The sequence below is a fragment of the Alosa sapidissima genome, chromosome 22 (genome assembly GCF_018492685.1).
Source record: "Alosa sapidissima isolate fAloSap1 chromosome 22, fAloSap1.pri, whole genome shotgun sequence".
Lineage (NCBI taxonomy): Eukaryota > Metazoa > Chordata > Actinopteri > Clupeiformes > Clupeidae > Alosa > Alosa sapidissima.
In genome coordinates this window covers 6,502,760-6,520,015 of record NC_055978.1, presented here as the reverse complement: position 1 = coordinate 6,520,015, position 17,256 = coordinate 6,502,760, and the positions used below count along the sequence as shown (strand labels likewise).

General features: G+C 43.0%; 2 protein-coding genes across 3 annotated transcripts in view; both read right to left on the bottom strand.

Moving 5' to 3' along the window:
* Window positions 1-231: 231 nt before the first annotated feature.
* On the bottom strand, window positions 232-11,522 carry LOC121697875 (solute carrier family 22 member 5-like). Its single transcript, XM_042079663.1, is given in 11 exon segments — window positions 232-310; window positions 848-983; window positions 1,660-1,842; window positions 2,230-2,444; window positions 6,471-6,571; window positions 6,904-7,030; window positions 8,386-8,557; window positions 9,162-9,316; window positions 9,872-9,975; window positions 10,919-11,152; window positions 11,154-11,522. Coding segments are annotated over 11 exon segments (1,668 nt in total). The 5' UTR covers window positions 11,316-11,522.
* A 3,703-nt stretch (window positions 11,523-15,225) lies between these two features.
* Window positions 15,226-17,256, bottom strand: part of LOC121697192 (plexin-B2-like) — a 179,141-nt gene continuing 177,110 nt past the window's right edge. For both annotated transcript variants that reach the window (XM_042078593.1, XM_042078594.1), the window contains exon 38: window positions 15,226-17,155. In XM_042078593.1, coding sequence (XP_041934527.1) covers window positions 17,051-17,155 — 105 coding nt within the window. In that variant the 3' untranslated portion in view covers window positions 15,226-17,050. The remainder of the gene's footprint in view (window positions 17,156-17,256) is intronic.

The window sequence follows — 17,256 nt, the reverse complement described above, 5'->3', positions numbered from 1 at the left end:
ATAAATATCTTTGTGCAAAGTAGTGCTACTCAAACTTCCCAAAGTTGAATTATTAATTCACTCAAGACTTTTAGGGTACCAGCTGGGGAAACAGTTGAGGCTGGACTGTCATTGGCTCATCTGCGTTCTAAGGGGTGGCGCTTAGCGACAGGTCAATTGGCCAGTAGGTTTATGAGGCTGGGCTCATACTTTGACTATTACTATGACTTGAAGGTGTGTGTGTGTGTGTGTCTACAATTTGGCTTCCTTAATTATATCTCCAGTCTCTTTGGTCCTAGATTCCATCACCGTTGTCCTCGATCGCCCCATTCTACATTAGATAAGACCGTATAGTTCAGTGAATGAGGTTTCCTACAACAGCATTTTGTTTTTAATGGACTGAAAAAAACTAAACTAAAAACTAAAAAAAAACAATAAACTAATAATGAATGGATTTTACTGTGTAAAAAAGCCTTAAAGGAACCGTATGTAAGAAATGCATTTCAATTAATCATAAAATGGCCCTGATATGTCACTAGACATTAACAAATCATGTTAATTTCAAATACTTCAATCACTAACAATAGCAGTCCGGCCAGGATATTGTCATATAAAAAGTTGCAGCCCTCAACTGATGTTGATGTTCTGTTTTGTCATGTCATGTTGTGTTTTGGCCTGATGTGCCACGCTCCACCTATGTGCTAATCACAAAGTCAGTAGTGTTTCGGCATCCGGGTAGCCAGCTCTGCCAGTCAGGGGGGAGGGGGAGGGGATACACCGCTCTACAGTAATTTAAAAGTGATTGCAGTACCAGTTATGGCCACAATCTTACATATGGTTCCTTTAATTGTGACTGATAGTCACTCACCTTCTGACCGTCTGCATCTCAATGAAGGTGTCTGGAAGAACCTTTCCAAACATCTCTGGTAAAAAGAAACACAGCATACCGGAGAACATGGCCAAACTCCCAATCAAGAGATAGGGCAGGTATTTATAATAGTGACCTGTTGGAGACAGACAGAGAGGCAGAGGAGATGGCGATGAAGACAAAGAATGAGAGGAAAGAAAGATAGAGAAAATGTGTAGGAGAAGAAGAGGAAGAAAGGGAAAGAGAGAGAAAAGGAGGAAAGGGGGAGGGGAAGAGAAGGAATAAGGCATGTAGAAAGTCAGAGAGAGGAGGAGAAGTTCACTGAGAGGGAGAAGAAAAGGAGAGGAGAGACAGAAAAAGAGGAAGAAAGAGGATGGGAAAGAAAAATACAAAAATCAAAAAATGTGGGTTTAGAGCTGTAGGGTGGACTGCCCTAATGTGAGACATGTATTGCTTTTCAGACTTATGTAGTAAGCTTTATTAGGCTGCAACACATTAAATCCACCTCCAATTTTGATCACAGGTCCCTACAGCTTCGGCTTACCCATAGATTTTACTTATTAGTTTGGGGAAGAGCCACACCCACTGGAGCTTAGGTGTCCCACATTAGGACAATTTAGCATATATGACAGTTATTGTAACTGTGGAAGTGGTTGTTAGGCTGTTGCTAGGGTATTTGACATGGTTGCTAAGCTGCTGCTTGAGGTGGTTGCTATGTTGGTATGTGACAGTTGAAATTTGAACTTGAAGCAGGTATTTTTGTTTCCTTTTATGCATGCAATGAATACAACTGAACTTCTCCGCTGTCTCACCCAGGTAAATGATGAACGGAGAGAGGATGGCTCCGATGCGAGCTGCCATCGAACAGGTTCCCATGGCCATGCTTCGGACCACGGTGGGGAAGAGTTCAGAGGTCACGGCGTAGACCACACAGAACGCTGTGGTGATAGCAAATTTGCCCACCATCTCCAGGAGGATAGCCACTTCTGGCAGACCTGCACCACACAGCCACAACACAACAACATCAGAAGATCTCTTCTCTCCTTTTTAGCAAGTTATGTTAAGCTAGGCTACAGTAGGTGTCAGACTGAGTTACCAGAACAGAACCTTTTAGTGCCCCATTTAGAAGTTTCTTTAAAACTTCCATGTAAAACCCTTTAATTTAATAAGGGAGGTTTTGTAGAACCTGGTTATGTTTGTAAAATCGGTATGTTTCACTTCTCAGACGTAATCAATTTAATTTCTCCTATGTCCAGAACCAGTCAAATCGGGTTCTGGATTGCAACGCTGGAGTCGGATGATGTGCCCTGTAAAATCAGGGCACTAATCTGGGTAGACCCCGTTTTTCATTGAGTGTGTTCCTTTTTAATCAGAGCACTCACCTTTGGGCACAAGTTGGATGAAGAGGACGATGCCACCTCCCAGGAAGAGCGTGGACGACTGGCAGAAGCGACGGGGGAACCACTTCAGCAGGACCGTGGCCATGACGTAAGCCGGGATCTCCACGATAGAGGACAAGAAGAAGTTAAAATACGGATCACCGTGCAGGTTGGTGGTATTCAAGAGCAGAGCAAAGTAGGACATGGTGATGACCATCCTGCAGAATGAAAGACATAGCCAGAGATTAATTATTGTGGTATATTACATTTATTGTTATTATTGTGGTAATATAAATCCAAATATTCTGTTTTTTGTCTTTTTCTTTCCCATCCTCTAATTTTCTTCCTCTTTTTCTGTTTCTCGTCCCCTTTTCTTCTCTCTCTCAGTGAACTTCTCCTCCTCTCTCTGACTTTCTACATGCCTAACTTTCTACATGCCATAGGTGAAGCCACACCCTAGTGAGCTTAATGACTACAGACCTGTCGCTCTTACATCACATGTGATGAAGACAATGGAGCGGCTGGTCTTAGGTATGCTCAGACCCCAGGTACGCCATGCACTAGACCCGTTACAGTTTGCTTACCAGGAGAAAGTGGGCGTGGACGATGCCATCACTTATCTTCTACACAGGACACATTCCCACCTGGACAAGGGGAAAAGTGCTGTGAGAATCATGTTCTTTGATTTCTCAAGTGCTTTTAACACCATCCAGCCCCTCAGATTGGGAGACAGGCTCTTGCAGATGGGTGTTGACGCTCACCTGGTAACCTGGATTACAGATTACCTGACCGAGCGACCACAGTTCGTCAGACTGAAGAACTGTCTCTCTGACACTGTGATCTGCAGCACCGGAGCGCCACAGGGAACTGTGCTCTCTCTCCAGTCCTGTTCACCCTGTACACATCTGACTTCTGCTACAACACCGAGTCATGCCACATGCAAAAGTTTTCTGATGATACTGCAATTGTGGGCTGTATCAGGAACGGGCAGGAGGAGGAGTACAGGAGCCTGGTGGAGGACTTTGTGCAATGGTGCAAACTCAATCATCTTCAACTTAACACTTCAAAGACCAAGGAGATGGTGGTGGATTTCCGCAGGTCTAAGCCCACTCTGCTACCAGTCCACATTGATGGGGTCAATGTGGAGGTGGTTAGCACCTACAAGTATCTGGGTCTCCACCTGGACAATAAACTGGACTGGTCAGCCAACACTGATGCACTCTACAGGAAAGGGCAGAGCAGGCTGTACTTCCTGAGGAGGCTGCGGTCCTTCAATGTGTGCAGTAAGCTCCTCAGGATGTTCTACCAGTCTGTTGTTGCCAGCGTCCTCTTCTATGCAGTAGTATGCTGGGGAGGAAGCACAAGGAAGAAGGATGTGGGGCGAATTGACAGGCTGGTAAGGAAAGTTGGCTCTGTAGTGGGAGCTGAACTGGAGTGCATCACTTCACTATCTGACAAAAGGACCCTGAACAAACTGATCAACATCTTGGACAATGAGTGTCACCCACTCCACAGCACTATTGTTAAGCAGAAGAGCCTGATCAGCTGGAGACTTCACTCACTGCCTTGCACAACTGACAGACTGAGAAAGTAATTTGTCCCCAGGGCCATTGAACTGTTCAATGCCTCACTTAAGGGAAGAGGAGAGATAGACTTCTCTGCATAGTCTGTCTGCCTCTTCACCCCCTTCATGTTTGGTACTGTCTGTCCACCAGCCACTTGTACCACTGTCTTTATGCCTCACTGTTTGCATGCTATATTAGCACATTAGCACATATGCATAACCCCCCCCCCCCCCCCCCCCTCCATGCCACAGCCGAACTGTGGCCACACTTATACATTTTCTTAAATAGTTAAATATATAGATATATAGACTTTACTTTACTTTATTTCTGCATTGTTGCACTGTTGACTTACTCATTTGCACTATCACCATGACCAATATCACCATTGCACTACCACCATGACACTCATTCACACAGAGCACCTTAGAGCACCTTACCATACCTTGCTATGCACAGAGAATCACAGGCTCAGTCCCTGCCTCAGTCATTGCAAGCGCCTCTGATTTATTAATCACCACTATGTGGATACTGTTTTTAGAATTGATTTAGATTAAGTGTTAGTTAGTATAATTTGTATTTTTGTAATTTGTAATTTAGTATATTTTTATATATTGTATTAAGTGTTAATAATTTGTATTTTAGTATATTTAGCATATTCTTTATCTTCTACTGTCCTTACTGCTTAGTTGTGTTTTTATATTATAAACTTTAATTACTCTTTCTGCTATTAAAGAATGTGTGTGTGTGTGTGTGTGTGTCTACAATTTGGCTTCCTTAATTCTATCTCCAGTCTCTTTGGTCCTAGATTGTTGTGTCCTCGTTGTCCTCGATCGCCCCATTCTACATTAGATAAGACCGTATAGTTCAGTGAATGAGGTTTCCTACAACAGCATTTTGTTTTTAATGGACTGAAAAAAACTAAACTAAAAACTAAAAAAAAACAATAAACTAATAATGAATGGATTTTACTGTGTAAAAAAGCCTTAAAGGAACCGTATGTAAGAAATGCATTTCAATTAATCATAAAATGGCCCTGATATGTCACTAGACATTAACAAATCATGTTAATTTCAAATACTTCAATCACTAACAATAGCAGTCCGGCCAGGATATTGTCATATAAAAAGTTAAGTTGCAGCCCTCAACTGATGTTGATGTTCTGTTTTGTCATGTCATGTTGTGTTTTGGCCTGATGTGCCACCCTCCACCTATGTGCTAATCACAAAGTCAGTAGTGCCTGAGCCTGATCAGCTGGAGACTTCACTCACTGCCTTGCACAACTGACAGACTGAGAAAGTAATTTGTCCCCAGGGCCATTGAACTGTTCAATGCCTCACTTAAGGGAAGAGGAGAGATAGACTTCTCTGCATAGTCTGTCTGCCTCTTCACCCCCTTCATGTTTGGTACTGTCTGATCACCACCAGCCACTTGTACCACTGTCTTTATGCCTCACTGTTTGCATGCTATATTAGCACATTAGCACATATGCATAACCCCCCCCCCCCCCCCCTCCATGCCACAGCCGAACTGTGGCCACACTTAAACATTTTCTTAAATAGTTAAATATATAGATATATAGACTTTACTTTACTTTATTTCTGCATTGTTGCACTGTTGACTTACTCATTTGCACTATCACCATGACCAATATCACCATTGCACTACCACCATGACACTCATTCACACAGAGCACCTTAGAGCACCTTACCATACCTTGCTATGCACAGAGAATCACAGGCTCAGTCCCTGCCTCAGTCATTGCAAGCGCCTCTGATTTATTAATCACCACTATGTGGATACTGTTTTTAGAATTGATTTAGATTAAGTGTTAGTTAGTATAATTTGTATTTTTGTAATTTGTAATTTAGTATATTTTTATATATTGTATTAAGTGTTAATAATTTGTATTTTAGTATATTTAGCATATTCTTTATCTTCTACTGTCCTTACTGCTTAGTTGTGTTTTTATATTATAAACTTTAATTACTCTTTCTGCTATTAAAGAATGTGTTTGTGTTGTATGTATGCTGCTGAGACCTTGAATTTCCCCTGGGGATCAATAAAGTATCTATCTATCTCTATCTAACTCCTTCTCTTCTCTTCATCTTCCTCCTTTTCTCTCTCTTTCCCTAATCTAGTTTAGGATAGCTTGATAGGTGTGCCACACTGACATGGTTCCATTGAGTTATAGTTAATAGTGAGTTTGATAGTCTTTTGGGTCATAGGTGTTATAGCAAGATTAACAGGTCAACAACCAGTCACCGCTGGTCACTAGGAAAAAGGATACATTGTGTGTAGTTAGCTTGCTAACTTGCTAACGTTAGGAAGTTGGCTGATATTTCTTAATAGGAACCGGCAAAAATGAATACTGATAAAAATGCCATTGATTGGCTGCATGTCTGGATCCTGTTCGTCCTGATAGGCCGATTCATAGTCAACACAAGGTACACAACGTCATGATGCATACTTGCATAGAAAAATCGTCTAATTTTCTGTAACACGACGCAAGGACACGAGTCATACTCTGTGTTTCCAATGGGGACTCATTGTCTGCTTAGCTTGTGTAGACTATAAAAGGCATTGAAAAATGAGCTTGAACCATGCATTGTCAACGGCATTCACCTAGCTTGTGTTAACTATGAATCAGGCCTCCATGTGCATGGCAAGATAATGCTGTACCAGAGGATGGAGCAGATGATAATGAGGACCACAGCATTGCAGTCCCTTAGAATGTCCAGCATGTTGTACTTCTTCTGCTTCTTTGCCTGTGCTTCTGCGATCTAGAGGACAAGCAGACACATTGATTAGTGTCAGTGCGTACAAGTAATATGATGCCAGTTTTCACTCCGTGTACCCATGAGTATCCATTCAGTCACAATTCTTCAAAAATCAAGACAACAACATTACACAACATAGCGCTTAACCAGGCGTTCCAGACTCCATTCTCTTTATTGTATGTCAGTGTGGCCTCAAAATGAGTTTAAAACCGTTATTTAAAGGTAAAAGAACTGCATTGTGTAACTTTAAACACAAGGCGATTAAACCTAATGGTCCATTCTGCCTCCTGGGGCAGTGGAGAGGTGCGGTGCGGACCAATCCAGTGCAGGTTTACCTCATCAGGCGTGAAGATGACTTCAGGCATGGGGACCTTGTTCATCCTGGCTGCGTCCCTCAGTATGGCCTCAGCCTCCTCCACTCTCCCCTGGGACAGAAGCCAGCGGGGCGACTCAGGAATCAGCCTGGGGGGGGCGGGAGAGGAGAGAAGAGGCCAACATCACACTGTTAAGCCCGTCACATGTCACATCAAAAGTTTCAATTATTTTGACATTTCACGTCACCAGTGGTTATTTTACTTATTATAATAGTGATCATAATAATACTTTTCTAGCACTGAGCACAGTGCTTTACAGAAAAACAACAATTATAATATTATAATATAAATAATAATAAAAATAATAACAAATAAAAAGGGAAACTTCCAAAGATTAGAAGACTCAGTATGAGAACAAAATGGAGATGAGACAAGGAAAATATCCAAAACTACATAAAAATACAAAAATACATAATAAGCAGACACATATGTGCAATTACTCATGAAAGGCAATTTTATAAAAATGTTAGGCTAGATTGAGAAGCTGCCACTGATCTAGCAGATTTAATATTGTAAGGGAGGCTTTTCTGGAGCTTGGATGCTCTGATCGCAAATGATCAAAACCGCAACTGATGTAATCGCTGAATTACATTAACATTCCATGGTTTCTCATCACTAGTCTCTTTCATATGTGAAAAGGGCTTTAGTCACAACTCTCAACACTGCTGCTTTAGTGCACGGGTGAGGGATCATTATAGGGTTTGTGGAATCACAAACACATTCAGGAACCAGCATGGACTCTCACCACCAAAGGGCGATAGATAGACAGATAGATAGATAGATAGACAGAGACAGATTATTTCATTAAAGTGTAGATCTATGTATGTTACACATAAATGGCTATACATTGTTTTGTATGACTGCTTTGGTAATGGAAATACCCTTTTTTGTCATGCCAATAAAGCACCTTTGAATTTGAATTTGAATTTAGATAGATAGAAAAAATAGAGGAAAATATAACGATACGAAAATTGGAAACAGTTTGCCCCCACACAAAAAACGAAACCCTGCATGGAATTTCACTGGGAATACTGAAGGTAGCAGTGAGCTACAGTACCTCTCTGGTGTGTTTCGTTAAGATATAATGTTTGTTTGTTTTTTGCACAAAAGCGTCTCACAAACAAACACAAACAAAAGCGACTTCCTGCAAAATCAGTGATTGTGCCTTTAAAGGTGTTCTAAGCGATGTCATATGTTTTTTAGGCTAAAACATTTTTTGTCACTTACAGCAAACATCACTTCACCATCTGCCAGCTGCCTGGGACATTACTCAGCATCGCTTAGAGCGCCTTTAATATCACTGCACCTGTTTCAAATAACCCTCTCCCCTTTTTTGTTTTGTTTTGTTTTTGCCTATATGTATTTGTCTGTTGTTAAATGTATTTATTTTGTTTATGTGTGTGTGTGTGTGTGTGTGTGTGGACAGGTGTAAGTTTGCCTCACCACCACAGGGGGATGTAGAGGATCCCTGAAGCGGCCATAGGGATGATCAGGAGCCTCCAGTCCCGCAGGAAGTAGGCAAACAGGGGCAAGAGCATCTGCCCCAACCCGGACGCCATGAACACCCCGAGGGAGCAGAACACCACACGGGTGGCTGGACTCAGGATCTCCGAGCCTGTCAGACAGGAATGAGCACAATGACAGACATCATCAGATTGGTGTGAAACATTGTAAGTATTTGGAACCTCAGACACTAAAAACACCATATGGACACGTTAACAAGGTTTTACAAAAAGAAACTTGAAGTGGGGGGTGTTGTGGCACAACTGGCTATAGCGCCCGTACAACCTTTGGGTCCAAGTGCCCTACCGGAAACCGGGTTTGAGTCTGACCTGTTTCATTACCTGATCCCACCCCATCTCTCTCTCTCTCCCATTTGCAGTTCCTGTCAGTCCCTATACTGTTCTATCATAATAAAGACAAAAAAGCCTAAAAATGCACTCTGTGTGTTGTTTTCAATGCAAGTTGTGTTATTTTCAACACATATTGTGTAACAAATAAAAAAGGAAACAACACAAAGTGTTTTGTCCCTATCTAGACTTGAATTTCCCCTTGGGGATCAATACAGTATCTATCTATCTATCTATCTATCTATCTAGACACATGAGATATGTTAAAAACAACGCAAGTTGTGTTGTTTTCAACACATTCATTTTAAGAGTGTACTGTCCTATCATAATAAAGACAGAAAAGCCTAAAAATGCACTTTAAAAGCATACCGAGCACATAGCCGATGACATAGTTGGAGAAACCGCTGAAGCCAACGAAGAAGAAGATGACGCTGAAGGCCTCCCAGCTGGGGGAGAAGATCTGGATGAATATGGTCAAAGTCTGTATGGTCATAGTGGCAAAAAGCACAGGCCGCCTTCCATACCTTTAGAACACACACATACAACACATTAATGCATACTCACACACACACACACACACACACACACACACACTCACACTCACACTCACACTCACACACACACACACACACACACACACACACACACACAATCACGTTTAGCCTACAACATAAGGGATATGAGATATGAAATACTCCGGTACAGAAAGCATCTCCAAGGCTACCCAGCCCCTGAGATGGAGTGTCTGGTTCTTTTTTTTGTACTGCCGGTTCCAAAATGAGATATCTCCATTTTTAAGACTATTCATAAGTCATGTTTTTGATTGTAGTAATACCAGGTGTGATGGAGTGCCGTCACTACAGTTGTGTATTCGCTTTGACTGCCGTACCAACGGGCCTGGCTGCAGGTTTAGTGCCCCGGAGACCCGGGTTCAAGACCAGGTGGTGACACTGCTCTCTCCCTTCACTACATCAGGTAATATCAATACAATTGCAATAATGTTGTCATGTGTGCGTGTGTGTGTACTGTATGTGTGTGTGCAGCCAGGCTGGTGTTGTAATGTGGTGTGTGGCAGAGACCTGTCGGAGAACTGTCCAGAGACGAACGTGCCGGCCAACACACCCAGGAAGTAGATGGACGAGGCCAGGGGTCCTTTGTATTCGTTCTCACACACCAGGTCCCACTGCAACTCAGACAAGAGCCATGAGGAGGAGGGGACAGACCCGCACACCTGTCCCACAAATTTCACCAAACCACCAAAGTGTGTGAGCGTGTGCGCGTGTCCGTGTGTGTGTGTCATTCTGTATTTTTATCTGTGCATGTGTGTGCCCACTGTGGCCCCAACTGATTGATCTACCCATGCCAACAGCGGGCACCCAGCACACCAGCTGAAATGCCCCCCTGCTGTTGTTGCTCAGATGGGTTTCACATTGTGATGCCTATGAGCCGCTCGTGATGGGGCCAACCCTATATCATTCTATAAATATCAGAGTTCAGTGGTATAGATCAGAGTTCATCTCATATGTCAAAATCAACAGAAGTCATGGCATGTCATATCATATACTGTATATAGAGAGAGGGCAAATTTGTTAAATAATACATTTGAGTGTAATTTGGAGCACAATGGAACATAACATGCCAAAAACCACACTGTATTATTCACATTCACAAATTACGTACACTAACAAACATTCTAGGAACCATTTAATACCACTGGTATTGTTATAAACATTAGACCATAACCTCCACCATCATCAAACATGTTCCGAATGCCTTTTAAAAAATCCAATACCCCATGGCTCAGTCCACGTGATCACATAATTCATAGTTTAACCACCTCTTATTTTACCAATACACCCCTGGTGTATAGTTTACATATTTATAATGAAACATTTTTTGAGTCAGAGTTAAAGACTGTAACATTTAACACTACATGAATTTGAATGAATGAATGATGCCTGATTTAAAGGACCTTTATTACATTAGGACTAACCATGGAAGTACATGTAGCAGGCTATATAGTAGTTCATTCTTTTAGCACTCAGTAAGAAGATGAAGTGTGTGTGTGTATGAATGTGTGTGTGTGTGCGTGCACGTGTGTGTGTGTATTTGTAATGTGTGCTCACCTCAGTGATGATGGTGGACTGGTAGATCTCTTTACTGTACTCCCAGCCATCCAGGCAGCTCTCCTGCGGAATCTGACTGACGTTGACATCCACGTTGGGGACGTAGTCCAGCAGCGAGAAATTCCTCAGCAGCTCCAGCCGGTACCTGGTGCAGGAGCTCCTCTGCAGCCCCCTGTCCTGCACCACCACCAGAGGAATGCTCACGTTCCTCCAGCCCTCGCTGACGTTGCTCTCCCCGCGGGATCGAGCACTCGTGGGGTGGCGTGTCGGCCACAAACACGATGTAAAGTCCGACCAGTCCGTTGGGCAAGATGCTGATGGAGAGGAAGAAAAAGATCTGCTGCTGAAAGGGGCCCCACGTGCCCAAAAAGGACGTCATCTCATCATACTCTCTCATTCTGGCTCCTCTAAAAGTGGACTTTATTTGTTTATTTGTGTTCTCTTTACTTCTGGACTTTTGCCTGCCTCTACACTGTCATAATTCTGTGGCCCTGGCTTAACATTAAGGCTACTTATATCATTACGTAGGTATTGGATAACTTTTACGAGTAAGTGTGCCACGTCATTTCCTGTTTGGCTGCTGTTGCAACTGGCTTGCTCCATAGTGTAGCCTCCTATCATAGCATCTATTCACTTGGCTGGTGTAGTTTATTTATTGTCTATTTTCTATTCTATTGTCTATTAGCTGTCTATTTATATGCACTTGTTATAGAACTGCGTTTCCCAGGCATGGCATGGCATGAATCCTAGGCAGGCAGTAGCTATGGGCAGAGGTGGGATCAGCCCGCCTCAAACATGTGTCTTCTTGCCCACCCAATCAAAAGTAAAGAAAAAACTTTCCTTTTTTTTTTGGTCAGCCAATAAAAAAATACCACAGGAAATACCAGTGCTGCTTCTTACTTCTGATTGGGTGGGGAGTCTCCGAATCCAACTTCGCCTACTGCCCACCCCTCTTTACATACACTTCTTTTTTTCTCTCTCTCTCTCTCTCTCACACACAGACACACACACACAAATATACAGGGCTCTGAAACAAACCCTTATTTTGCGCATAGTCTATCGTGGAGGTGGTGTTGCTAGGACAACTATGGACTTTAATCGTTTTGACTGCACACAAGCAATTCATGCAAAAGCACACCCCACCCACAGGTCCCACTGCTCATGAAAGACATCACACATTCACAACACATCATCTGCTCCATCTTGCGTCTGGATTGGATCAGCACATTCAAGTTCCAACTGTTTGTTTATTTTTATGCAACCTGAGTGTTGCCTTTCTTTCTCACCCCGCGTGTGTGTTTTGTTTTGCTGGTCCGAGCCGGGCATGCTGGTTTGATTCTGACCCATGGTCATTCCTAGCCTGGCGAGCCAGACCCACATTAAAATGTAGGGTCTGGGCACTCACCGTTCGGGGTGCTCAGTCCGAGGGGCGGGATAATCAGTTGTCTTTCAAATTCCCTCTGCACGCAATAGGACGCGCAATAGGACGTAATTTGCTGCCGCTAGGGGCGCGTCTAGATTTCTAGGCTAGGTCATTCCCTGATCCCACCACATCTGTCTCTCCCCCACTTGGTTCCTGTCACTCTTCACTGCCGGCTCTTGTTGGCTCTTGATTAAGAGGGATGTCTCAGCTGCTTGGCTGAAGCACATCTTTTGATCTCTATCACATGAAGCAGATAAGGCAACAGGAGCCAGATTTAAAATATCAACTATCCTTATCGCATAGTATACTGCAGACAGGGATGTGGTCAGATATTCAAAAACACATGAGTACAGTTATTTAGCTGGCGGTTGACCAAGAAAGGAGTCAGAAACTGTAGGGTTTTATTGTAAAAGCAACAGCTTTAGACACATACTATCATAAGACAGGCAGACAGACCGCCACACACTCACACACACAGACCAGTCATTTTGAGCTCAAGACATGAAGAGCACATTTCTGGGATAATTTAATTGGCACATTCATGAATATTATCACTGTACAAAAAAAAAAGTAAAAAACAGAAGGCACCCCTTCAGGTCACCAAACCGTTCATCACAATCCCATAATTCACTCACATCTATTGTTACCATTTCTTATTCAGTTTATATTCATTAAGACGACGTGTAGAGAATGACAAAGGGGTGAATCTGTAATGATGGACAGATCAACTAAGAAAGAGGAGGGTAGTAAAAAAAGAAAAGGGGGAGATGGGGACAAGTAGAGAAGAAGAAGAGAGTGATTAAATAGAGAGAGAGAGAGAGAGAGAAAAGGAGAGCGAGTGAAAGATAAAGAGTGTGTATGTGTGTGTGTCAGAAAGAGAAAGACCGACAGACATATACACACACCTGTATGTGTGTGTGAGAGAGAGGGAAAGAAAGAGAGAGCGTTTGTGTGTGTGTGTGTGTGTGTGTGTGTGTGTGTGTGTGTGTGTGTGTGTGAATGCTGAACAGACAGACGGATGGGCAGACTGCCACCATCTGCGCGTGATTAATGATCAAAGGCATCTTCCAGCTGTGTCTGTTAATCCCAGTGCATGTGCCAACGTCTGATAGGCTGTCACGCTGCCCATGTGTGTGTGCCAGGGTCTTGTCCGTCCATGTGTGTGTGTGTGTGTGTGTGTGTGCCAGGGTCTGATAGGCCCAGACGCTGACAGCATGGTGCCAGAGGCCAGAGGCTCACTCATATGAACCCGCCCATATAACTTCACCTATGGGTATGGGTAACATCAAGGCACGCGCTTGCCTCAAAGCAATCGAAGAGGAGAAGTGAGAGAAACAGAGCAGGAGACAGGTAACGATGGGATGGGGGGCAGAATGATGGAGGTGAAGCACAGGTGAATAAAAAAAGACGAGACAGAAGACTGCGGGAAGAAAACGAAAGTAGCCTATGATGAGGCATATAAGGCCTCGGCTTCACTATGATGAGGCATATAAGGCCTCGGCTTCACTATGATGGGGCATATAAGGCCTCGGCTTCACTATGATGGGGCATATAAGGCCTCGGCTTCACTATGATGAGGCATATAAGGCCTCGGCTTCACTATGATGGGGCATATAAGGCCTCGGCTTCACTATGATGGGGCATATAAGGCCTCGGCTTCACTATGATGGGGCATATAAGGCCTCGGCTTCACTATGATGGGGCATATAAGGCCTCGGCTTCACTATGATGAGGCATATAAGGCCTCGGCTTCACTATGATGAGGCATATAAGGCCTCGGCCTCACGTGGATTGGGAGACAGACTGCCCAAAGCCACAGTGCGTGGTTTGCAGTGAGGTGCTATCTAACCAGTCTAATGTTGTTCTCCAGACTGACAAGTTGCACATTTTGATTTTGCTATTTGTTATCATATAGCGTGGATAATTAAACATGATGCCTGGAATGCGTCAATAGAATGTGCTACTTTTCGGATGGTGGGGGTACGCGAGCCGAGTCAGGATGTAGCAGGTGGTCCGCGGGAAAAAAAGTTTAGGAACCGCTGGCCTACAGTAATTTGATGTGTCTACCTTTTTAATGTTATGCTTACATTTTCACAGTTATTTTATGTTAAGCTATAAAACCAATTCTTCAATTAGGCTACTCTAATGATCTTGTCGTCCTTTCACAAATGTGTCACCTAGAGCATACCTCTCCTGTAGAATGCCAAAAGGCAGTACTCAACATCACACAATCCTCAACTCTTGGAGCTTATGGAAGGGTATGTGAAATTGTGAAATCTTGGATATATATAAGGAAATCGCATGGACACTCACTGAGGGAGATGTAGAGGGGCCCTGTGTGTGTGTGTGTGTGTGTGTGTGTGTGTGTGTTTGTGTGCAGTCCATTCGACTAAAACAATACACTGCATAAACTATTTAATAAAAATCTAAACAAGCGTCATTAATCAAGATCAAAACATCTAGTTGGTATTGTTTTCAGTATAAAGAGACTTACTTAGTGCTTTCACGTAAAATTATTTGACTTTATTTAAGAAGAGTTTGAGTTATTTTAAGACATCTCATCCTGAAAACAAGCTGATTTGTCTGCCAGTGTGTTAAAACAAGCAATTTTTTCTTGATAAGACTTAAAATAAATCTAAATTATCTTGAGAGCGCTAGGTAAGTCTCTTCATGGTTAAAACAATACCAAATAGATGTTTTGATATTAATATTAATATATATTATTATAAGATTAATAACACTTGGTTAGATTTATTTTTTTGCAGTGTACATTGTTCCTCCCCAATCACTTGCCACTTATTTTTCCATTTTGCTCCTTCTCAACAGCTTTGTGCGGTCTTACAACCATGTCAGCTACTAAGTGAGCTCATCAATACAACAGAAACATGTTTGTAGCATCTTTTTTATTTTATTTGACACAATCAAGTGGTCTCAAGTCAATATTCAAAAAGGATATCGTCGTATTATATGTGTCATTAGTGATTTTCCAAAACACAACTGTAAACAAGCCCATATTTGCTGTTTGTTGAGGAAATAAGGCAGATCACGTCTCGCAGTGAGTGGTTAAAGAACAAAAAGACAGTATGCATATACGCATGTATATAAAAATGCAATACGCTTGCTGTAATGTCGGCACTTTTTAGACAAAAATATCCGTTCCTCGGACGGAATCTTAATCAGGTGATGTCACCGTCATGCGCCACCATAGAAACCTTCGCCCAATCACGCGATTTTGCACTCAGCTGGAGGGTATTCGCCACTTTATGACAAAGAGAGGCGAACACACAGATACACACACACGCACACACACATACACACACATGCACACACATCTGTGGCCTTCAGCGGTTTTAAGGTCTTTTAACATCAACTATGAAGACCCAGATGAGTGGAAGCTCAGGTCTGCACTTCAGCTATAGTGATTCTCCATCCATGATAGACATTTATATTAAGACAACAATCACTGCTTTATAGCTCCAATATTTGATTTAAAAAAAATAATAAAAACTGACAAAAAAAAAAAGATCAGGTATTTTTCAAAACAAAAAGAGAGAGAGAAAAAAAAGCATTGGGGATATCATTGGCTACTTGGCACACCAAAAGGCATTTTATTTTCAACATAATTTTTTATACAAAAACGGAAACACCATCAGGTCAATGTTACGGGAACAAGGTTGGGGTTGGGGAGAGTCACACCCCCAGGGGTGTGGGTGGGGTGTGGAGGGGTACACCCATCGAGCACCTCCGGTGGTGGGTTTGGGTTGGGGGGGGGGGGCACCCATTGATGATTTATAAATGATTTGGACAGGCTGGCTGCGGCTGGCTAGGTCACCTATGCTCCAGCAGGGACATTTTTGGCAGAGTACGGTCCCACACCGACAACATGTGCTTTTAAAAAGGTCAACGAGCCCAGACGGGCTAGCGACTATAAAAAATAAAAATCACCAATCAAACCATTTATATATATATATATATATATGTACGTATGCTACTCACACACACACACACACAAACACACACACATACCCCCACACACACATACACACACACACACACACACACACACACCCTTTAAGCGTAAAAAATATATTTACATAAAATACTAATCATTTATCTCGCTCTACACAGGAAGAAAATTGAACATCTGTTAACTGCCGTGGAGATTTAAACGTAAAATCAGAACAAAATGAAGGTTGTTTTCATTTCTTTGTCATGTACCGTCACATAAGCATATTCCTCTTTTCCAGGGAGAAGAAAGGGGGCTGGGGGGATATCTTATTCTTGTACCTTCTTGTGGGTGTGTGTGTGTGTGTGTGGGGGGGGGGGGACGACCCCAACCCCACCTACCCACTCTTGTGAGAGTCCAGGGGTGTGTGTGGAAGGGGAGGGTCCATGGCGGGCAACCCAGGGTCAGAGAGAGAGAAAGAGGCCTTCGTGCCTCTCTTGTGTCCATTCTTTGTAGGTGTACAGCGTCCATGCCAAGCTGTTTATCCAATGGAGGTCTCTCTGCCAACAAAGCCCACAGAAGTCTCTATGTCTTCAGGCAGAGGGAGGGAAGCACATTGCCCCCTCTCATCTCTCTCTCTTTCACTCACTTTTCTTATCTTTTTTTTACCTCTTTCTCTCTTTCCTTCTATCTTTCTTACTCTCTCTCTTTCTCTCTCTGTTGTCCCTGGTTACGACCCCAGCGCTGACCTGGGTGCGGGTCATTAAAGGTCAGTGACCTTGTTCTCCAGAGCAGCGGCAATCTGCTGCAGACGCAGGGTCAGCTGCTTGCTCTGCGCCGCCGGGTCCTCGTCCAGAGATGCAATGATCTGGAGGAGCAGAGGGGAGGGGAGTGAGAAAGAGATGGAGAGAAGATAGAGAGGGAGAGAAGGAAGGATAGAGAGAGAGAGAGAGAAGCAGTGAGGAATGA